This window comes from Heterodontus francisci, chromosome 19, assembly GCF_036365525.1.
Source record: "Heterodontus francisci isolate sHetFra1 chromosome 19, sHetFra1.hap1, whole genome shotgun sequence".
In the NCBI taxonomy this organism is placed as follows: domain Eukaryota; kingdom Metazoa; phylum Chordata; class Chondrichthyes; order Heterodontiformes; family Heterodontidae; genus Heterodontus; species Heterodontus francisci.
Genome location: NC_090389.1, coordinates 16329810 through 16353763, shown reverse-complemented (window position 1 = coordinate 16353763; position 23954 = coordinate 16329810). Strand labels below are relative to the sequence as shown.

General features: G+C 45.3%; 1 protein-coding gene across 1 annotated transcript in view; it reads left to right on the top strand.

Annotated features, from left to right (window-relative positions):
- The window catches only part of dnah1 (dynein, axonemal, heavy chain 1), a 697254-nt gene that overhangs the window by 409987 nt on the left and 263313 nt on the right, over nucleotides 1-23954 (top strand). Inside the window, exons 42-45 of the mRNA XM_068051405.1 lie at nucleotides 6012-6152; nucleotides 17213-17373; nucleotides 19211-19368; nucleotides 21065-21238. Coding sequence (XP_067907506.1) covers nucleotides 6012-6152; nucleotides 17213-17373; nucleotides 19211-19368; nucleotides 21065-21238 — 634 coding nt within the window. The remainder of the gene's footprint in view (nucleotides 1-6011; nucleotides 6153-17212; nucleotides 17374-19210; nucleotides 19369-21064; nucleotides 21239-23954) is intronic.

Below are 23954 nucleotides of genomic sequence, written 5' to 3'. Positions count from 1 at the left end.
TAATTACGTGCTGTACCTGCATACTAACCTTTTGCGATTCATGCACTAGGACACCCAGATCCCGCTGCATCTCAGAGCTCTGCAATCTCTCACCATTTAGATAATATGCTTCTTTTTTACTCTTCCTGCCAAAGTGGACAATTTCACACTTCCCCACATTATACTCCATTTGAAAGGTCTTTGCCCACTCACTTAACCTATCTATATCTCTTTGTACCCCCCTTATGTCCTCTTCACAAGTTACTTTCCTTACCTATCTTTGTGCCATCAGCAAATTTAGCAACCATACCTTTGGTCCCTTCATCTAAACCATTTATATAAATTGTAAAAAGTTGAGGCTCCAGCACAGATCCCTGTGGCACATCACTCATTACATCTTGCCAACCAGAAAATGATCCATTTATGCCTACTCTCTGTTTGCTGTTAGCTAGTCAATCTTCTATCCATGCCAATATGTTACCCCCTACACCATGAGCTTTTATTTTCCACAATAACCTTTGATGTGGCACCTTATCAAATTCCTTCAGGAAATCTCAGTACAATACATCCACCGGTTTCCCTTTATCTACAGCACATGTAACTCCCTCAAAGAACGCCAATAAATTGATTAAACTTGCCACTTATCAGCCCAAGCTTGGATGTTCTCAAGGTCTTGCTGCGTTTGAACACAGGCTGCTTCATATCTAAGGAGGCGCAAATGGTACTGAACATCAGCAAACATCCCCACTCCTGACCTTATGATGGAGGAAGGTCATTGATGAAGCAGCTGAAGATAATTGGGCCTAGGGCACTACCCTGAGAAACTCCTGCAGTGATGTCCTGGGACTGAGATGATTGACCATCTTCCTTTGTACCAGGTATGACTCCAACCAGCGGAGAGTTTTCCCACGGATTCCCATTGACTCCAATTTTGTTCGGGCTCCTTGATGCCATACTCAGTCAAATGCTGCCTTGATGTCAAGAGTAGTAACTCCTGCCTCACCTCTCGAAATTAGCTCTTTTGTCCATGTTTGGAAAAAGGCTGTAATGAGGTCAGGAGCTGTAGCCCTGGCGGAACCAAAACTGAGTGTCAGTGAGCAGGTTATTGCTGAGCGTGTGCTTGATAATACTGTCGCTGACCCCTTCTATCACTTTGCTGATGATCGAGAGTAGGCTGATAGGGCAGTAATTGGCCGGGTTGGATTTGTCCTGTTTTTTGTGTACAGGATATACTTGGGCCATTTTCCACATTGCTGGATAGATGCCAGTGTTGTACCTGTACTGGAACAGCTTGGCTAGGGGCGTGGCTAATTCTGGAGCACATCTTCAGTACTACTGCCAGACTGTTGTTCTGGAGCACAGGTTTTCAGTACTATTGCCGAAATGTTGTCAGACCCATAGACTTTGCAGTATCCAGTGCCTTCACCCTTTTCTTGATATCACGTGAAGTGAATCGGATTAACTGAAGACTGGCATCTGTGATGCTGGGGACCTCAGCAGGAGGCCAAGATGGATCATCCTCTCGGCACTTCTGGCTGAAGATGGATGCAAATGTTTCAGCCTTGTCTTTTGCACTGATGTGCTGGGCTCCCCTATCGTTGAGGATGGGGTTATTTGTGGAGACTCCTCCTCCTGTTAATTGTTCACTGCCATTCATGACTGGATGTGGCAGTTCTGTAGAGCTTAGATCTGATCCGTTGGTTGTGGGATTGCTTAGCCCTGTTTATTGCATGCTGCTTTTGCTGTTTGGTATGCAAGTAGTGGCTTCACCAGACTGACACCTCATTTTTAGGTATGCCTGGTGCTGCTCCTGGCATGCCCTCCTACACTCTTTGTTGAAGCAGGGTTGGTCCCCCGGTTTCATGATAATCGTAGAGTAGGGGATGTGCCGGGCCATGAGGTTACAGATTGCAGTTGAATACAATTCTGCTGCTGCTGATTGTCCACAGCGCCTCATGGATGTCCAGTTTTAATTGCTAGATCTGTTCCAAATCTATCCGATTTAGCACAGTGGGTAGTGCCATATAACACGATGGTGGGTATCCTCAATGAGAAGACGGGACCTCATGCGCATCCTACCAATACTGTCATGGGCAGATGCACCAGCGACAGGTAGATTGGTGAGGACGAGGTCAAGTAGGTTTTTCTCTCTTGTTTGTTCTTTCACCACCTGCCGCAGACCCAGGGCTAGATTTTACGCTGGGCAGACGGGAGCTGGCCATCGACGTAAAAGTCAGTGGCAAATCCGCTTCCGCCCAGCCCAGTAATCCGTCCCACATTTTACAGGTCCCCAGGCTTTAATTGGTCCAAGGCAGGACCTCCACCTGCTTGAGGGAGGAAGTCAAAGAGTGATACAGCACTGAAACAGGCCCTTCGGCCCACCGAGTCTGTGCTGACCAACAACCACCCATTTGTGCTAATCCTACATTAATCCCATATTCCCTACCACCTACCTACGCTAGGGGCAATTTACAATGGCCAATTTACCTATCGACCTGCAAGTCTTTGGCTGTGGGAGGAAACCAGAGCACCTGGCAGAAACCCAAGCAGTCACAGGGAGAACTTGCAAACTCCACACAGGCAGTACCCAGAACTGAACCCGGGTCACTGGAGCTGTGAGGCTGCAGTGCTAACCACTGTGCCGCTAACCACTGCGCCACTGTGCTGTCCATATCCTGCCTCATTGAGCTGCCGGCCAATCCTCGGGCAGGCAGCTCTTAGTCCTAGCGGCGCCACTGGGAGCAGTGGCCACTGCTGAAACTGCAGCCCAGCCGAGAGCATGCAGCCAGGATGGCAGGTAAGTTTGGTTTGCCTCACCAGGGAGATCATTTGCATCCCGGCAAGGCAAGGGTGGTCGTTTGGGGGGAAGGGGGTGGTTGGGGAAGCGAGGGCAGCCTTCAATTGGTTACCCTGTGCCCGTTTGTCAGGGCCCACCCACAGATCGCTGAGAGACTGCCAGCTTTCACTGGACAGCCTTTCACGTCTCCTGGACGCCCGCTTACCACAGGTAAAATCCCCGTGGAGGCAGCGCCACTTAAGGGCCTTGATTGGCCTGAGGCGGGCGGCCTGTTTCTCGCGCACCCCCACCCCCCGGCCCCGGCCCACGTAAAGTGGGACAGAGGCGGGAGCAGGTCAGGAAGGCCTCCCGGAGCCTCCCGCTCATTTTTACGCCACCCCCCGCCACCATCTGGCTCGCTGGGGTGGCGTGAAATTCCAGCCCCAGTATCGCAGCTATATCCTTTAGGACCCGGCCAGTTCTGTCCATCTTGGTAATGGACATTGAAGTCCCCCACCCAGAGTACATTCTGTGCCCTTGCCATCCTTAGTGCTTCTTTCAGTTGGTGTTCAACATGGAGAAGCACTGATTCATCAGATGAGGCGGGGGGGGGGCAGTAAGTGGTAATCAGCTGGTGATTTCCTTGCCCATGTTTGACCTGATGCCTTGAGATTTCATGAGGTCAATATTGAGGACTCCCAGGGCAACTCCCTCCCGATTGTATACCTCTGTGCCGGTGGGACAGTACATACCTGGAGATAGTGATGGTAGTGTCAGGGACAATGTCTCTAAGATATGATTCCATGACTATGACTATGGGGGTTGTTGCTTGACTAGTCTGTGGGGCAGCTGACCCAGTTTTGGCACAAGCCCCCAGATGTTAGTAAGGAAGACTTTGCAGGTCGACAGGACTGGGTTTGCTGTTGTTGTTTCCAATGCCAATGTCAATGCCGAGTGGTTCGTCAAGTTTCATTCCTTTTATTAGACTTTGGAGCGGTTTAGTACAACTGAGTGGTTTGCTGGGCCATTTCAGAGGCTATTTAAGAGTCAACCAAATTGCTGTGAGTCTGGAGTCACATGTAGGCCAGACCAGGTAAGGACAGCAGATTTCCTTCCCTGAAGGACATTACTGAACCAGATGAGGTTTTACAACAATCGACAATGGTTTCATGGTCGCCATTAGACTAGCTTTTTTAATTCCAGATTTATTATCTGCCGTGGTGGGATTCAAACTTCTGCCCCCAGAGCATTAGCCTAGGTCTCTAGGCTACTAGTTCAGTGGCATTCCCACTATGCCACCACCTCACCTGGAGGGAATTAAGAGGAAAACCCCTCCACAGGATGACCGGAAGCAGCAGCTGTGGCCCACTGATGGCTGCAGCTTTTTGGGGGTTGGGGAGTAGGTTTAAAACAGAAGGCCTCGCAGGTACCCCCAGGCCAGCTGCTGGCAAGTCACCTCCAGGCATCTATCAGGCTTGGCCTTCAGTAGGGAGCCTGTCCACCGCCGGGAAGACCCTGCAGCATGCCTAATTAACCTACCTTTCCTTTCCTTTTTGGCCTCCTTGTCTTGAGAGACAATGGGTAAGCGCCTAGCAGTAGTCAGTGGTTTGTGGAGCAGTGCCTGGAGTGGCTATAAAGCCAATTCTAGTGACAGACTCTTCCACAGGAGGTGCAGGTAAAGTTGGTTGTCAGGGCTGTTACACAGTTGGCTCTCTCCTTACACTTCTGTCTCTTTTCCTGCCAACTGCTGAGTCTCTTCGACTCACCTCTCTTCAGCCCCACCTTTATAGCTGTCCGCTAGCTCAGGCGATCGCTGGCAACTGGCTCCCACAACTTGTGGTCAATGTCGCAAGACTTCATGTCGCATTTGCAAAAGTCTTTAAAGCGAAGCCATGGACAGCCGGTGGGTCTAATACCAGTGACGAACTCGCTGTCCAATACACCCTTGGGGATCCTGCCATCTTCCATGCGGCTCACATGGCCAAGCCATCTCAAGCGCTGCTGGCTCAGTAGGGCATACATACTGGGGACATTGGCTGCCTTGAGGACTTCTGCGTTGGAGATACGGTCCTGCCACCTGATGCCAAGGACTCTCCGGAGACAGAAAAGAATGGAATGCGTTGAGACATCGCTCTTGGCTGACATACGTTGTCCAGGCCTCACTATCGTAGAGCAAGGTATTGAGGACACAGGCTTGAAACACTCAGACTTTTGTGTTCCGTGTCAGTGCTACCAATGAGCATTTAATTATGCAGATCGCGGATGGCCTCTGCCGATGCTGACCTGCCTCCAGGAAGATTGCCTGGAGGCAGGAATGCGTCAGCTATTTCTCCGACATTCCTCCCAGTCCTGCAGGACCAGGAAGATTCTATTCATTGTATTATAAATAGTGTCACTTAGCTGTCAGTACTTTCTCTATCCTCTAAGTGGCCATTGTTTTCATGCCAGTATTTTTTGTTGATTGCTTTATTTCTGGTACTTACTATAGCTATTTTGTATGAACAGAAAATCTGAGCACATTGGGAGGGGCAAGAAACTGTTTAAAGACAAAACTGATGACTATTTTTCACTAAGCACTCATATGTCATTTCTACATTACTTCTTTCTACTGTCGGTATTCTTCCCTCCTCTCCAGAAGTGCTGACTCTTGCTAGGGTCAGTGCCAAGTGTTTCAGGCAGCATTCAGTACCTTGTCACAGTGAATGAAACCCTGAGGGCTCCAAAATTCACATCGACCAATGTATTAGAATAGATAAGCAGAGTTAACATTTCACGTCAGTGATCTTTCATCACTTGAAAGTCATCATTTCATTATCTGATGAATGCTTACTGACCTGAAATGTTAACTCTGCTTCTCTCTCCATAGATGCTGCCAGACCTGCTGAGTAGTTCCAGCATTTCTTGTTTTTATTTCAGATTTCCAGCATTTGCAGTATTTTGCTTTTATATTATTGTCGTAGAATAGATCCTTCTCTCAGTTAGTGAAAGGTGAGAGAAAGGCTTAAAGCCAAAAATACCTACAAAAGAGACCTTCCAGTAACATGATTCCCTTCTTTCTTTTAACTTGTTGATATTAATTCTCATTTAGCTACCCAAAAAGTCTTAATTTGTTTGTAATTATATTACCACTTGGATGCTGGTCTATTCTGGATAATTTGCTTTTTTATTGAGTATCTGAATGGCTATGATGAGAACCAGCATGGAAGCCTGTGATTAACATACTTCTGCTGCCTGATTGTTCTGGTTTAATTTACAGATCAAGTGGATTAGCTGGATGGCTTCTGCACCAGAAATAGAAATTGCACCAGAAACCAATTACTCTGACATCATCATTCCAACCCAGGACACGATACGCATGTCATATTTGCTGACAATGCTTCTAACCAACAAGAAACCAGTAAGTTATTTCAAGCAGTTTATTTTAAGAATGCAGTGGATCTTCTTCGTGTTGCTATATTTCAAATCTATTTAAAAACATAAACTCAGTGCTAAACTGATCTCAGTGTGAAGTGATGACTTTGATACTACACTCAGCTTCAATGACCTGGTTTAGAGAGAGGAAAAATTCAGCTGGATTTCTATTCCTGATTACTGTTTAGTGACCCTCGATGTAAAGTACGTGCATATGGGATAATGTGTGGGGACAACATCAAGTTCAGCCTTGCTATACACATAGTTAGACAGATTACTGGCACTCACTGCTGATGCTCACAAATAAAGAATGCCCACTTGGGTGAGCTACCAAAGGATGACGATGCTTTTGGGATTGCATCCCAATAATAGTCATTGTTTTTAAGATAGGAAGAGGGGATAAGACTGGAGGGAATTCTCTTTTAAATATGCATTGGAAATATTTTAAGAGAGGGCTGTGTTTATGTTATCTCCACTAGTTCAGGATCCATAAACAATGTAGGGCAGATTTTCCAAAATGTGTGCTCTCTATGGCTGAGATTCCAAGTTGGGGCACATATTTAGAAATTGAGCCCTCATAATATGACAATATATTTGCACTGCATAGAGCAGATAGTTGAGCTTTTTCATTCCATTGCTTATTTGGATATAGTTGGCATATTAATATGAAAAATGCCCATTGCATGCTTGAATTCAGAAACTCGGCACTCATCCGAGGTATTACTTCTCGTTAATTTTGTATTGATAATCACAAAACAGTACCAGTACACCCATCACATCAAAACTTGGTAAAAGAAAATAAGACATGAATTTATATCATGCCTTTTATAACCTCAGGACATCCCAAAATGGTTCACAGCCAACGAAGCACTTTTGAAGTGTAGTCAGTGTTGTAATGCAGGAAACATGCAGCGAATTTGCACACAGCAAGCTCCCACAAACAGCAATGGGATAATGACCGGATAATCTGCTTTTTAGTGATGTTGATTGAGGGATAAATATTGACCAATATACCAGGGATAACTCCCTTGCTCTCCTTCAAAACCATGGGATCTTTTACAGACACCTGAGGGAGCCAATGGGGCCTTGGTTTAAAATCTCATTAAAAAGACGACATCTCCGATAGTGCTGTACTCCTTCAGTACTGAACTGCGGTTCCAGCCTAGATTTCTGTGCTTAAGACTCTGGAATGGAATTTGAACTCACAACCTTCTAAGTCAGCTCGAAGAGTGCTATCCATTGAGCGACAGCTGGTAAGAGAGTGGAGGCAAGTGGCCAAACCTGATATTTCTGACAGGTAGGGCCTAATTTTAAGCCATTCAAAACCCAGCTACATGCACAGAGTTAAAATCTGGCCCATTGTGTCAGCCTTCATTACATTGGTGATAAGGTCAAGTAGGGAGATGGCTGTAGGGTGGTTCTGTATTTCTATTACTGTATCTTTGGATCCAATAGGAGATGTTGGAGAATTAAGGTCTTCTCGCGTGTATCTTTGACCACCAGCTATATTGATTTAAGGAGCAGGGTACTTTATAAGGTTTTAGTTCTTGGTATGGTTGAACTCAGGAAGAAGTCCCAGTCAGATTTTTTATTCTGATACATAAGAATAAAAACTCTTACTGATAGTTTATATATCAGTAGAGTCATGTGAAAATGTCCTGTCAGAGTCACAGTCTCTTTAAACTCTGTAGATGCTACTGCTGTTAGAACTTGCCCCCTTACTGCAGTAGAAATATTGTATAGCATTCACTGCCCATGCAGCACCTTCATACAGCATGCATTACAAAATGTAAGCATGCCTTTCAAACTTACTTGCATATGACTGTGTTTGATATCACAAGTAATGAAATTACTGAATTAATGCATTAGCACAAGACACAGTATATAAATTAAATATACATGGGCACATGGTCAGGATTATTGTACCTGTCTTCTTTAGGCCAAGACCAAGCCATAGACCTCACGGCCAAGAAGAGCTGAGTCCTGTCCAGTAGCTGCCATTTAAAGAAGCAAACTATAGAATTTCACACAAATTTGTAGCATTCTTACTCTCTCCCTGAAAGCTCTATGTGAATGTTGATGATCCATCTCGGCCTCCTCCTGAAGTCCCCAGCATCACAGTTGCCAAACTTCAGCCAATTCAATTCACTCCGCGTGATATCAAGAAATGACTGAAGGCACTGGATACTGCAAAGGCTATGGGCCCTGACATGGGTGGCACAGTGGTTAGCACTGTAGCCTCACAGCTCCAGCGACCCTGGTTCAGTTCTGGGTACTGCCTGTGTGGAGTTTGTACGGTCTCCCTGTGACCGTGTGGGTTTCTGCTGGGTGCTCTGGCTTCCTCCCACACCCAAAGACCTGCAGGTTGACAGGTAAATTGGCCATTATAAATTGCCCCTAGTGGTGGTAGGAGAATTGTGGGGATGTGGTGGGGAATATGGGGCTAATGTAGGACTTAGTATAAATGGGTGGTTGATGGTCGGCACAGACTCAGTGGGCCAAAGGGCCTGTTTCAGTGCTGTATCTCTCTATGATTTCTGTAAATATTCTGGCAATAGTACTGAAGACCTGTGCTCCAGAACGTGCTGTGCCCCTAGCCAAGCTGTTCCAGTACAGCTACAACATTGGCATCTACCCTGCAATGTGGAAAATTATCCAGATATGTCCTGTACACAAAAAGCAGGACAAGTTCAACCCGGCCAATTACCACCCCATCAGTCTACTCTGAATCATCAGTAAAATGATGGAAGGTGTCATCAACAGTGCCATCAAGCAGCACTTGCTTAGCAATAACCTGCTCAGTTTGGGTTTTGCCAGGGCCACTCAGCTCCTGACCTCATGACAGCCTTTGTTCAAACATGGACAAAAGAGCTGAACTCAAGAGGTGAGAGTGACTGCCCTTGACATCAAGGCAGCATTTGACTGAGTATGGCATCAAGAAGCCCTAGCAAAACTGAGGTCAATGGAAATCAGGGGGAAAACCCTCCGCTGGCTGGAGTCATACCTAGCACAAAGGAAGATGGTTGTGGTTGTTGGAGGTCAATCATCTGAGCTCCAGGACATCACTGCAGGAGTTCCTCAGGGTAGTGTCCTAGGCCCAACCATCTTCAACTGCTTCATCAATGACCTTCCTTCAGCCAGAAATGGGGATGTTCACTGATGATTGCACAATGTTCAGCACCATTCGTGACTCCTCAGATACTGAAGCAGTCTGTGTAGAAATGCAGCCAGGCTTGGGCTGATAAGTGGCAAGTAACATTTGTGCCAGGCAATGACCATCTCCAACAAGACAGAATCTAGCCATCTCCCCGTGACATTCAATGGCATTACCATCGCTGAATCCCCCACTATCAACATCCTAGGGGCTACCATTGACCAGAAACTGAACTGGAGTAGCCATATAAATACCGTGGCTACAAGAGCAGGTCAGAGGCTAGGAATCCTGCAGTGAGTAACTCACCTCCTGACTCCCCAAAGCCTGTCCACCATCTACAAGGCACTAGTCATGAGTTTGACGGAATACTCTCCACTTGCCTGGATGGGTGCAGCTCCAACAACGCTCAAGAAGCTCGACACCTTCCAGGACAAAGCAGCCCGCTTGATTGGCAACCCATCCACAAACATTCACTCCCTCCACCACTGACGCACATTGGCAGCTGTGTGTACCATCTACAAGATGCACTGCAACAACGCACCAAGTCTCCTTACCCTGCAAACCCGCAACCTCTACCAACTAGAAGGACAAGGGCAGCAAATGCATGAGAACACCACCACCTGCAAGTTCCCCTCCAAGTCACGCACCATCCTGACTTGGAACTATATCGCCGTTCCTTCACTGTCACTGGGTCAAAATCCTGGAACTCCCTTCCTAACAGCACTGTGGGTGTATCTAACCCATATGGACTGCAGGGGTTCAAGAAGGTAACTCACCACCACCTTCTCAAAGGCAATTAGGGATGGGCAATAAATGCTGGCCTAGCCCGCGACACCCACATCCCATGCATGAATAAAAAAAAGACAAACCTTGCTGTGACTACCAATTACTATTGCTAGAGAACCCATTGACCACATCCTCATTTTACCTTTGCTAAGATTGGCTGATATATATTAGTTCTATTTGTGAAAGAGGTTTGTAGATTGTATGGGCAGTGAATGCCATACAATATTTCTAGATTTAGATTTAGATTTAGAGATACAGCACTGAAACAGGCCCTTCGGCCCACCGAGTCTGTGCCGAACATCAACCACCCATTTATACTAATCCTACACTAATCCCATATTCCTACCAAACATTCCCACCTGTCCCTATATTTCCCTACCACCTACCTATACTAGTGACAATTTATAATGGCCAATTTACCTATCAACCTGCAAGTCTTTTGGCTTGTGGGAGGAAACCGGAGCACCCGGAGGAAACCCACGCAGACACAGGGAGTGAATGTTTGTGGATGGGTTGCCAATCAAGCGGGCTGCTTTGTCCTGGAAGGTGTCGAGCTTCTTGAGCATTGTTGGAGCTGCACCCATCCAGGCAAGTGGAGAGTATTCCGTCAATCTACTGCAGGAAGGGGGCATGTTCTAACAGCAGTAGCACCTACAGAGTTTAAAGAGATTGTGACTCTGACAGGAAATTTTCACATGACTACTGATATATAAACCCTTATCTTATGTAGAAAGGCATTCCCTTTGGGTAGCAGCACTAAACACACTGTGTCTTCAGAGACGGCAGCATAGTGCCAATGTTACTGGACTAGTAATCCAGAGGCCTGGACTAATGATCCAGAGATGGGAGTTCAAATCCCAGCACAGCAGCTGAGGGAGTTTAAATTCAATTAATAAATCTGGAATAAAATGCCAAACTCATGAATAATGATCATGAACCAACAGGATTGCCGTTAAAAACCTGTATCACTTATGTGCTTCAGGTGAGGAAATTTGTCATCTTTACCTGGGCTGGTCTACATGTGACTCCAGACCCACAGCAATGTGGTTGACTTTTAGCTGACTAGCAAGACACTTAGTTGTATCAAACTACTACAGAAAAGTCAAATAAGAATAAAACTGGACGGACCACCCAGCATCGACCTAGGCATCCAAAATGACAAAAGCACTCCCTGCCTAGTCAACCCTGCAAAGTTCACCTCACTAACATCTGGGGACTTGTGCTAAAATTGGGAGAGCTTGTCCCATAGACTCGTCAAGCCTGACATAGTAGTACTCACTGAATCATTCACTTACAGCCAAAGTCTCAGAGTCCTCCATCACAATTCCTAGGTATGTCCTGTCCCACCACAGTTGGTGGCACAGTGGTATACAGTTGGGAGAGAGTGGCCCTGAGAATCCTCAACATTGACTGAGGATCTCATGAAGTCTCATGGCATCAGGCCAAGCATGGGCAAAGAAACCTCCTACTGATTACCACCTTCTGCCCTCCATCAACAGATGAATTAGTACTCCTCCATGTTAATCACCGCTTGGAAGAGCACTGAGGGTAGGAAGGGCACATAACATACTCTGGGTGTGGGACTTCAATGTCCATCACCAAGAGTGGCTTGGTAGCACCACAACTTGAGACTTGAAGGACATATCTGCCAGACTAGGCCTGTGGCAGGTGGTGAGAGAACCAAGCAGGAAAAACCTACTTGACCTCATCCTCACCAATCTGCCTATTGCAGAGGCATCTGTCCATGACACTATTGATAGGAGTGACCTCCACAGAGTCCTTGTGAAGATAAAGTCCCGTATTCACACTGAGGATACCTTCCATCCTGTTTTGTGGCACTACCACCATGCTAAATGGGATAGACCAGAACAGATCTAGCAGCTCAAATGTGAGCATCTATGAGGCCATCAGCAGCAGAAGAATTGTATTCACCACAAACTGTAACCTCATGGCCAAGCATATCCCTCACTCCACCATTACCATCAAACCAAGGGACCAACCCTAATTTAATGAGGACTGTAGGAGAGCATGCCAGGAGCAGCATTAGGCATATCTTAAAAAAAAAAGAGATGCCAAACTAATGAAGCTACAACACAGGATTACATGCTTGTTAAACAGTGGAAGCAGCATGCTATAGACAGAGCTAAGCAATCCCACAACCATTGGATCAGATCAAAGCTCTGCATTCCTGCCACATCCAGTCATGAATGATGGTGAACAATTAAACAACTAACTGAAGGATGAGGCTCCAAAAACGTCCCCATCCGAAATGATGGGAGAGCCCAGCACATCAGTGCAAAAGATGAGGCTGAAGCATTTACAAACAACTTCAGCCTGAAGTGCCAAGGGGATAATCCATCTTAGGCTTCTGAGAACCCACCATCTTAGATGCCAGTCTTCAGCCAATTCGATTCAGTCCACATGATATCAAGAAACAGCCGAAAGCACTGGATACAGCAAAGGCTATGGGACCTGACAACATCCCAGCTGTACTGCTGAAGACGTGTGCTCCAGAACTAGCCGCGCCCTTATACAAGCTGTTCCAGTACAGCAACAACAAACATCTACCTGACAATGTGGAAAATTGCCCAGGAGTGGCCTGTCCACCAAAAACAGGACAAATCCAATCCGGCCAATTACCGCCCTAACAGCTCAATCATCAGCAAAGTGATGGAAGGTGTCAGCAACAGTGTGATCAAGTGGCACTTACTCAGCAACAACCTGCTCACCAATGCACAGTTTGGGTTCCGCTAGGGCCACTAGCTCCAGATCTTGACCTTGATCCAAACATGGACAGAAGTGCTGAATTCCAGAGGTGCGGTGAGAGCGACTGCACTTGACATCAAGGCAGCACTTGACCGAGTATGGCATCAAGGAGTCCTAGCAAAATTGAAGTCAGTGGGAATCAGGGGAAAAACTCTCCGCTGGTGGAAGTCTTACCTAGCACAAAGGAATATGGTTGTGTTTGCTGGAGGCCAATTATCTCAACCCCAGGACGTCACTGCAGGAGTTCCTCAGGGTTGTGCCCTAGTTCCAACCATCTTCAGCTGCTTCATCAATGATCTTCCTTCCATCATAAGGTCAGAAGAGGGGATGTTTGCTGATGATTGCACAGTGTTCAGTACCATTCGCAACTCCTCAGTTATTGAAGCAGACCATGCCCGCATGCAGCAAGGCCGGGACAACATTCAGGCTTGGGCTGATAAGTGGCAAGTTACATTTGTACTACACAATGGGCAGCACAGTGGCGCAGTGGTAGCACCACAGCCTCACAGCTCCAGTGACCTGGGTTCGAGTCTGGGTACTGCCTGTGTGGAGTTTGCAAGTTCTCCCTGTGACTGTGTGGGTTTCCGCCGGGTGCTCCGGTTTCCTCCCACAGCCAAAGACTTGCGGGTTGATAGGTAAATTGGCCATTGTAAATTGCCCCTAGTATAGGTAGGTGGTAGGGGAATTGAGGGAAGGTGGTAGGAATATGGGATTAATGTAGGATTAGTATAAATGGGTGGTTGATGGTCAGCACAGACTCGGTGGGCCGAAGGGCCCGTTTCAGTGCTGTATGTCTAAATAAATAAACAAGTACCAGGCAATGACCATCTCCAACAAGAGAGAATCTAATCACCTCCCCTTGATGTTCAATGGCATTGCCATCACTGAATCCCCCACCATTAACGTTCTGGAGGTTACCATTGACCGGAAACGTAACATGACCAACTATATAAATAAAAGTGAATGCTGGGAATCAGAAATAAAAAGAGAAAATGCTGGAAATACTCAACCGGTCTGGCAGTGTCTCCAGGCCAATGAATAATAAAGTAGGCTCCCTCTTAAGTGTTGTAATGGTTCAGTGTATTACACACTGGGCTTTCAGCAACTTTCCTTAACTATGAGGTCATGCATGAAATGAGATTGGCCACTTCATAGTAGGTATAGACCTGTTTAAGGTTCTGTGTGGTCTGTTTTTCATTTACTGTCAGTAAGTTCTAAATGGTTAAAAACATAAATCACACCAGAAAAGTAATGTGCTAATAGTATTTATTTGGTTTAGTAGGGAAGCACGAGTAGTGGGAGCTGAAAATTCCATGTAGGTGAAATTTAAAGAACTTTTCAGTTGAAGGCAGGAGGCAGAATAGGACACAAATACTTGCAGCTTTTGTAAAAGGCTCAAAAATTATCTCCACCCATTGCAATGCTTTGCCAAGGCAGAAGGGGCACAGCACTAAGAATTAACAATCAAATATAAAAGGAAAAGGAATCCTATGAATCATCCCCATAGATCTGGATTGCACCATTCCCATAGAACCGCATTGCACCATTCCCATAGATCCACACTGCGCCATCCCCATAGATCCGCGTTGCACCATTCCCATAGATCCACATTGCACCATCCCCATAGATCCGCGTTGCACCATTCCCATAGATCCGCATTGCACCATTCCCATAGATCCACATTGCACCATCCCCATAGATCCGCATTGCACCATTCCCATAGATCCACACTGCGCCATCCCCATAGATCCGCATTGCACCATTCCCATAGATCCACATTGCACCATCCCCATAGATCCGCATTGCACCATTCCCATAGATCCACATTTCACCATTTTCATCAATCAGCATTGCAACATCTTCAATCAGCATTGCATAATCCCCACAGATCCGCATTGCACCATCCCACGTAGATCAGCATTGCAGCATTTTCATTAATCAGCATTGCACCAAGTTGGGTAGCCTAGCTGACTGCTAACTATGTTTGGGTTTGCTACCCCTCTGCTGCATGGTATTTTCATGTTTCTGGGTAGCAGGCTACACACCTCTGTATTGGCTGCCTGCTGAGCTAGAGCCCATGATAGTTTCCCATAGTCATTGTAAGGAAAAGGTGGCAAGGCCTGAAGGTATAGTCGGTAGCACATTAGGTGGTGTAGCCAATCAGGCTGTGGTGGATGTTCATCACACTGCTTCTTTCTGGCAGCAACATTGGCAGCATGAGATACTATGATTTGGGTACATCTAACGAACAGTTAGTCAGGCCTTTCACACACCTCTGTGCCACCTTCCTGTGAAAACCTTCCTTAAGAATTGGAGCCTCGATATAAATTAATCATCAAACAAACCTGTTTGTTGCAGGCAAGATCCTCCTGAGCTGATTCCCAAACCCATTGAAAATGCACATCAGGCACAATTTAGGTAGAAGCCTAGTGATACTGAATTGCCCAGGAATCAGCACACCTGGGATGTAAAAGACAGAAAACTCGATTCCTCCCTCTCATCAAATTCACGATCAGTGAAAATAAAAATTACTATGGTTATTCTGATTTCAAAAGATAAGTTACCAAAGGCTACATGCCAATTTGTTTCAGACAACAGACCAATCAGAATCCAGTTGTGATGTTTAGCTATAACCTGGTGTGTCTTATATTAAGGCTACTACTCAGGTACTTCATGTGGGAAAATGGTCTAAATTAGAAAGGTTGGAAGCGTTGGAGGCAATACAGAGAAGGTTTACTAGACTAATAACTGGAATGGGCCGGCTGTCTCACAAGGCAAGATTGGTCAGGCTAGGCTTGTATCCGCTGGAGTTTAGAAGAGAAAGAGGCGACTTGATTGAAACATATAAGATCCTGAGGGGTCTTGACAGGGTGGATGTGGAAAGGATGTTTCCCCTTGTGGGAGAATCTAGAACTAGGGGTCACTATTTAAAAATAAGAGGTCGCCCATTTAAGAGACGAGGAGAAATTTTTTCTCTCAGAAGGTCGTGAGTCTTTGGAATTCTCTTCCTCAAAAGGCAGTGGAAGCAGAGTCTTTGGATATTTTTAAGGCAGTGTTGATAGATTCTTGACAAGCAAGGGGGTGAAAGGTTATCAGGAGTAGGTGGAAATGTGGAGTAATCAGTTCAGCCATGAGCTTATTGAATGGCGGAGAAGGCTCAAGGGGCCAAGTGGTCTACTCCTGCTCCTAATTCGTATGTTCGTATGTAAACTAATTACTGTTGCTGGTGGAAGATTTTATAGATTGGCAGCTACTCAGCCTCCCTCCTTGGAGAGGGGTTAGGATATATCATGGTCAGAAAATACCAGCATTTACTGTTACAATGAATGCCCAGTTGTGAATTGATAGTGTATTACACAAAGTGTGACATCTAAAGTTTCATGCACTTAACTCAGCTCTTGTTACAGATCTCTCTCGTCATTGCTAACAGTAAGTTGGATAATACATTGTTCTATATTAACAGAAATATTACACTATGTAATGCACAATGTATTATGCTGCTGAGGTGAAGCTGTGTTTAAGCTAAAATGTCTCTAAAACTAGAAACTCTAATTATTGTCAGTAAAAACATCCAGAGCTGTTCAAAGTTTAATTGTCTGGTCATGCAAGTTTTCAGAACAGAGCATTTCATCAGTTTCAGGCTGGAGTCAAGGACCGCCCCCCCCCCCCCCCCCCCCCCTCCCACAACCATTTAAGATTGCTTTGTATTTGTATCAAAGTGTAACACGTTGAAGTGCAACATCTAAATTGTAACATTTGCGTGCACAGGCATACTGGTTAGAGCTTTCAGCTTTCGCAGGGTGTTTAACTGGCAGTCGGTCTGATATTGCTCAGCTTACACCCTTAGCAGAGTTGAAGGTTCCAGTGACTGTTACAGGAACACAGGAGCACGAGTGGGCCATTCAGCCAATCGAGCCTATTCCACCATTCAATTAGATCATGGCTAATATGTATCTTAACTACCTGTCTTTGTTCCGTAATCCTTAATACCCTTGCCTCCCAGACATCCATCAATCTCTGTTTTGGCATTTACAATTGACATGGCCTCAAGATATGGAAGATATAAATGTACTTGTGAACTTGCAAAATTAGTTATTCGGTCTAGTTTTTAATCAGAGGAACTTCTTCAGATCTTCAGGTGATACTAGCCTCTATGCCGCTTTCAGTAAAAGAAAGAAGCCTAGAAATTATCCTGAATGAGCTAATGTTATGGCCTCCCACTCTGTTAAATGCATTAAACATTCCTATGTTAATATCAAACTGAGTAATTTCTGGCATATATTATCAGTATTCATAATCAACACACTTGAATACTGTGCTATTTTGTCTCTCCCCACAAGGCGCTGTGCGTTGGACCAACTGGAACTGGAAAGACCCTCACGATCTCTGACAAGCTTCTTAAAAAGATGCATCCCGATTATATCTCTCATTTTCTGATATTTTCAGCTCGTACATCTGCTAATCAAACACAGGACTTCATTGACAGTAAACTCGATAAGAGGTGAGTTTGTGGATAAGCAGCTGTCCTTGCTGTAGAGGTGGAAGTGTTGGCAGTTTCTGACAGCCCATTGAGCCACTAGACAAGTAATAGTTTCTAAAATCATAGACCACCAACAGTGGTCTGGCACCACCATCTTCAAAATACTGAGCGTGAATGTATAAGTGCACACCTGATCCAAGCATGATATTTCACTGCATTACAAGTCTACTTATCATTATATATTGAATTATATATTGGTCATTGTGATGTAATTCTAACACACCAAACTATCATGTAACTTATCATGTTTCACTTCATGTCCCCTAATCATAGGAAGCATATTATTGCTTTTGAGAGGGTGCAGAAGTGACAAATTAAGATAATCCCAAGTATCAGGAAAATGATTTTTTAAAATCAGAAAATATACTTTATTCATAAAATTTCTATAAGTACATTCCATAACATTTCAAATGTGTCTTCACCGAAAGTGCAATATGGTTTAAGTTCTTTCCATGCAGCCTGCAGCACTCTGTGGTGCCTCAATACAATTGCAATTATGTGTGATATTTACTGCATACATTTCATGTGAATCATACAGCCCGAGGGGTTTTACACAGTTTACTGCCCCTCAATGTACTGTGGCAAGATGAGCTCCTGTCTTGTGCAGCAGGTGCCAGATTTCTTAAGACTGACAGGCTAGAAAACACATTTTTAACTGATTGTTGCCAATCTTAATGAGGGCATTCTAGTCATAGCAGGCAGTGTCATCCTGACACGATCATGTCTATGTTCCCAGTAGATGTCATCACACTAATACTTTGCCAATACATTAGGCAGGTTATCTCAGCCAGTCTATACAAAGGAGACCTTGAAATAGTCAGGGATGGAGATATCGACTTAGAAATCGATCCCTGCACAGAACAGATATGCCTAAGGCCCACCCGATATTGGGCCTCAGATCTCATTTATACCAAACTGGTGAGCTGTGACCACATACCAGATGTCTCCAGGCAGCTCACTGTTGAAGAGGATTTCAATTTCAGGCTGCTGCATCTCAGGCAGCAGACCTCAGTTCTTGAAAGAGAGAATAAACAACCGAGAAGGATGGGAGTGACCGGGGAGGGGGTGGAGTGTGGGGGTAAACAATTGGGCAGGGGAGGAGGGTAACTGGGCGAGAATGCAGGCAGCAATCGGGTTCGGGTGCAGATGGTGAATGGTGGCCAACAGCGGCCCTTGTGTTTAATGTGGAGCCGGGAGGAGCACTCTACACCTCCTGGCTCCACAGTCAGGTAAGTTTTTTTTAAACTTGCCTCTTTGGTGGCAGCCTGCATTGACCCCTTTTAAGTCTGCTGGTTAGACCTCATTTTCCTGAATGCAGCCCAATTTTAAAAAGGGAACCTCAAACGGCATATGCAAGGTGCCTTATGCCTACAGACATGCCTCTTTGATGCCTATACCAATACGCCAGGCCATGCACTTACAGCACAGAATGTGCATAGAATGTGCCCACCATATCGGACACTGTAGCGCCCATTTTATGCTTGTAAAAAGGGTGCAGCATCATTGAATTTCTGGCCCATCCTCTCTCTGATGTGGGACAGTTATCAGGAAACATTGGCTGAGTTCTGATACAGCCCAGAGAAGACAATAAAGGTTTCCTCCCATTGATTGTTGCAGTATGTTAGAATATTGGGCTTGAACATGTTCTTCGGTAGCAGTGCAAACCAGGCAATAATGAATCAGCAGCCCTGCTCGATGATCTTTTCCATTGACTTTAGGCCAGTTTCACCCCGTGGTGTTAGTTTTTGTCCGTTCTAAAATATTCATGTTCCTGATTGTTTATGATTTTTGTTGTCAGACGCAAAGGTGTGTATGGGCCACCACTTGGAAAGTATTTTGTATTTTTCATTGATGATCTAAATATGCCAGCTCTCGAGACATATGGAGCCCAGCCTCCTATTGAAATCTTGCGGCAGTGGATGGATCATCAAGGCTGGTATGACAGGAAATTGATAGGTATGTCTGGGGAATTTATATTTTTGTTCCATGTATTTGTCCTTCTATCTACTCCATACAGAGCAAAATCTCACTGGCCAAGATCTTTCACTTCCGCACTCCTGGACCTGCTGTTTCCTGCAAATTAAAATGAATGTGTGAGAAATGGCAGAGGGGGGGTGGGGGGGGGGCGGGCATGGAGCAGAAAATCCTGGCTCTCTGTCATCTATGTAACATTTAAGGAATTGTGGAAAATGTTGAGTTGGTGCCAATCCTGCTGCAGCTTTATTATTTCAAACGTTTAATTGATTTTGCTGGGCTTTGCACCTTGTAGTTTCACCCAAATGATGCACATTTCCAGAGATGTCTGAAGAACTTGCTGTTGGACCTTGCAACTGGGAGCCTCTCAGAATGAAGATTCAGAGGGAGACAAGACAACAAGGCCACAAAGTTAAACGATGCTTTCTCTTACAGCCTCCCAATAGACCTTTGTGATGCAGTTTCCCTTCCCGTCTCTCCACATTAGCTCCTGCTAGGCGAGCGGGTCTGAGACAGTGATGCGATCAGCCATGCTATCGTTGATCCAGCCCACCAAACCCAAGTGCTCTGCAAGGCAGATCCAGGAACATCAGCTTCAATAGGCACAGCAAACAGCAAATGGGTTCATTAACAGCTGAATGCTACCCCAGCCAGATTTTCATTGAGGCCAATCATCATTAAGAGGGGATGAGGCTCAACCGGGAGTGGGTTTTGGGCAGGTGGGAATGACAGCAACGACTCAGAGAGTGGTTAGGATAAGGAATCTGCTATTACATGGCGTGGTGGAAGCAAATAGCATAGATACATTTAAGTGGAGCTAACTAAGTACATGAGGGGGAAAGGAATAGTGAGATATGTTGACAGGGGGAGATGAAGTAAGGTGGGAGGAGACTTGTTTGGAACATCAGCATCAGCATGACCAGTTGGGCGAATGGTCTGTTTCTGTGCCATAAATACTAGGTAATACTATGTAATTTTAAGATTTGAGGCCCAGGCTATTTTAACTCCTCAGCCTCATTTACGTCCCATTGTCCAGCAGCCTGCAAGAGAAGGTCAGATGGCCTGGAGGCCATCTGTTGTCACTCAGCTAAGGCAGCGGGGTGTGTAGCTTGGGGCAGCAGAAGAAAGGCTTTTCTTTAGGGCTGACAAGAACTTCTGCTCCTCCTAGCCCCACAAAGGAAAGTTTAAAGCGTACCTTTTATAGGGCCTTTGTTTCTTCCCTTATGGGTTTTCTTGAGCTGGGCAGCTGCACTTGGTGCCCACTCAGCCTGTGGTTAAGTGCCATCAGGGCTCTACTGACATCGTAAGACCCCAATTTCCATGTGTTACTGAGTGAGGCTAGTGGTGCCTCAGCCACCTAAAGAAAAAAGGCTCAGTTAAAGCAGGTTCAGGTGGGAATGAGGCAGTAACGGAGCCCTAAGCTTTTGGAGGTGATTTTAACTGCATGCCTGCCACATTCTCGCTAGGTGAGAGGGATAAAATTTGCCCCCTTCGAGTCAGCGAAAGTATTTGTAAAGTGTTTTAGCAAACACTGCTGAAGATAGACATATGGCTTGAAAAAAAGTTCAATTCTGATCAGATATTAATTCCGCAAGCTTTAAACTGGTAGGAATCCATTTTGATGTAATTTTGGATCAAATTGTTTTGCTAATACTGTGCACATGACCTCTTGTTGCAGGAACTTTTAGACAGCTTATGGATATCAATTTTGTGTGTGCCATGGGACCTCCGGGTGGAGGAAGAAACCCAATTACTGCACGATACTCACGCCATTTCAATTATCTATCCTTTATTGAAATGGATGACAGCAGCAAACTGAAAATATTTTCTACCATCTTGGATAGTTGGCTGGGTGAGTTCCTTGAATAGAAATTATTTCTCTTTCATTCAGTGCATATATAATGATAGGACATTTAACCTTAGGAGGAGTGGTGGCAGGTGAACTGACCTATGAAAGGGGAAAAATAGAATCATAAAATCTTACAGCACAGAAGGAGGCTATTTGACCCACTGTACCTGTGCCAGCTCTTTGTACAAGCTACACAATTCGTCCCGCTATCCTGCACTTTCGCCATAGCCTGACAATTTTATCTCCTTCAAGTATTTATCCAATTCCCTTCATTGAATTATTGAATCTGCTTCCACCACCTTTTCAGGCAGTGTATTCTCGTTCATAATAACCTGCTGTGTAATGAATAGTTGGAAACTAAAGTTAATTGGATTTGAATTGAGGAACAAGTAACTCTATCAAAATTTACAGGTGATACCAAATCGAGGTATAGCTTACATTGAGGAAGAATGCAGTATAATACAAGAAGACATTAGAAAGCTTGCAGACTGGGCAGCGAAGTGGAAAATGAACTTTAACATAGATAAATGTGCGGTGATGTTCTTTGTTAGGAAAAACAGAAATATTACTTACACCTTAGAAAATAACATACAAACATATGAATTAGAAGCAGGAGTAGGCCATTTGGCCCCTTAGAGCCTGCTCCGCCATTTAATAAGATCATGGCTGATCTGATTGTGGCCTCAACTCCACTTTCCCACCTACCCCTGATACCCTTTGACTCCCTTGTTAGTCAAGAATTTATCTATTTCTGCCTTAAAAATTACCCTGCCTCTACCGCTGTCTGGGGAAGAGAGTTCCAAAGATTCACAACCCTCTGAGAGAAAAAATTTCTCCACATCTCCGTCTTAAATGCGCAACCCCTTGTTTTTAAAGTCTGTACCCTATTTCTAGTCTTTCCCACAAGGGGAAAGAAGAAATAAGAAACTGAATGGGGTTAAAAAGCAAAGGGATCTAGGAATACAGGCGAATAAATCATTAAAACCAGGTCAGCAAAGCAATTAAAAATGCTACCAAAGCACTGGGATTTAGTTCGAGGGGAATAAAAGTAGCGGAGTGAAGTTAAACTTTTTATAGGACTTTGGTCTTTCCGCAGTTAGAGTATTGGGCATGGTTCTGGTCTCTATACTATAAAAAGGGCTTATAAGCACTGGAGATCATGGAAAAAAGACTTACAAAGATGGTATCAGAACTGAGAGATTACAACTATTGGGAAAGATTGAACAGTTTGGGGCTTTTTCATTAGAAGAGAGAAAACTCACAGGAGACATGATAGAGGTCTTTAAAATTATGAATGGGTTCGACAGGGGAGATTTGGAGAACATAAGAAATAGGAGCAGGAGTAGATCATACGACTCCTTGAGCCTGCATCATTCAATATGAAATTTGGTTGATCCTTGACCTCAACTTCACTTTCCCTCATGTTCCCCCTATCCCTTGATTCTCTGAGAGATCAAAAATCTGTCTATCTCAGCCTTAAATATATTCAACGATGGGGCATCCACAACCTTCTGTGGTAGACAATCGAAAAATTCACAACCCTTTGAGTGAAGAAATTTCTCCTCACTCAGTCCTAAATGATTGGCCTCTTATCCTGAGAGTGTGCCCTCATGTTCTAGATTCCCTGGCCAGGGGAAACAGCCTCGCATGGTCTACTCTATCCAGCCCCTTCACAATCTTGTATGTTTCAATGAGAGTATCTCTCATTCTTCTAAACTCCAGAGAGTATAGGCCCAATTTACTCGGTCTTTCATCATAGGACAACCTTCTCATTCCAGGAACCAATCTAGTAAACTTTTGCTGTACCGCCTCCAATGCAAATATAACCTACCTTAAATATGGAGACCAAAACTGTGCACAGTAATCCAGGTGTGATCTTACCGAATTGTAGCAAGACCTCCTTATTGTTGCACTTCAAATCCCTTCCAATAAAGGCCAACATGCCATTTGCCTTCCTAAGCGCTTGCTGTACCTGCATGCTAACTTGCTGTGTTCATTGTATGAGTACACCCAAGTCCTTCTGAACATCATTATTTGCAAGTTTCATGTGTTTTAAAAAATATTCTGCTCTTCTAGTCTTACTACCAAAGTGAATAACCACACACTTTCCCACATTCTACTCCATCTGCCACCTTGTTGCCGATTCACTTAGCTGTCTATATCTCTTTGCGGCCTTTTTAGGTGGAATTTTATGCTGTCCTCCGCAAAGGGTTTGGAGGCATGGAGAGCAAAAAATCGGGAGGGATGGTGTGGGGGGTTGGAGGGTGGTGTTGCCGCCATCATCCTGCCTGCACCAAAATTTAGTCCAGGGCAGGAAGGCCTGTGAACAGCCTTCCCGACCCACCGTCAATTGAGGCCCCCAACTGGGCAATTAAGCCCCAATTAAGGGCCTCTTCCTGCCTTAGCTGCAATTTTCCGTGTGGCGGGCAGCCCTGTTGTCACATGGGAAGCACAGTAGGAAAAACTGTGCGGGCTGCTTCCCGGCTCCAGGTGATGGGGCGGGTGGGGGACTCAGCGTCAGGAAGGGGGTGGGGGTTCTCGTTGAGTGCCACCCTTCTGCCTGTGCTGTCGACCCCCCTCCCCCGCCCTGACCTAGCTGAAACATAGCTCCAGCAACGCTCGTCAGCCTCCGGAACAGTTACCTGCAGCGGTAGCCACCACCTCCCCAGTGGCGCTGTAGAGGCTGGCAGCTCTCCAAGGGCAGGACATCCAGCGACAG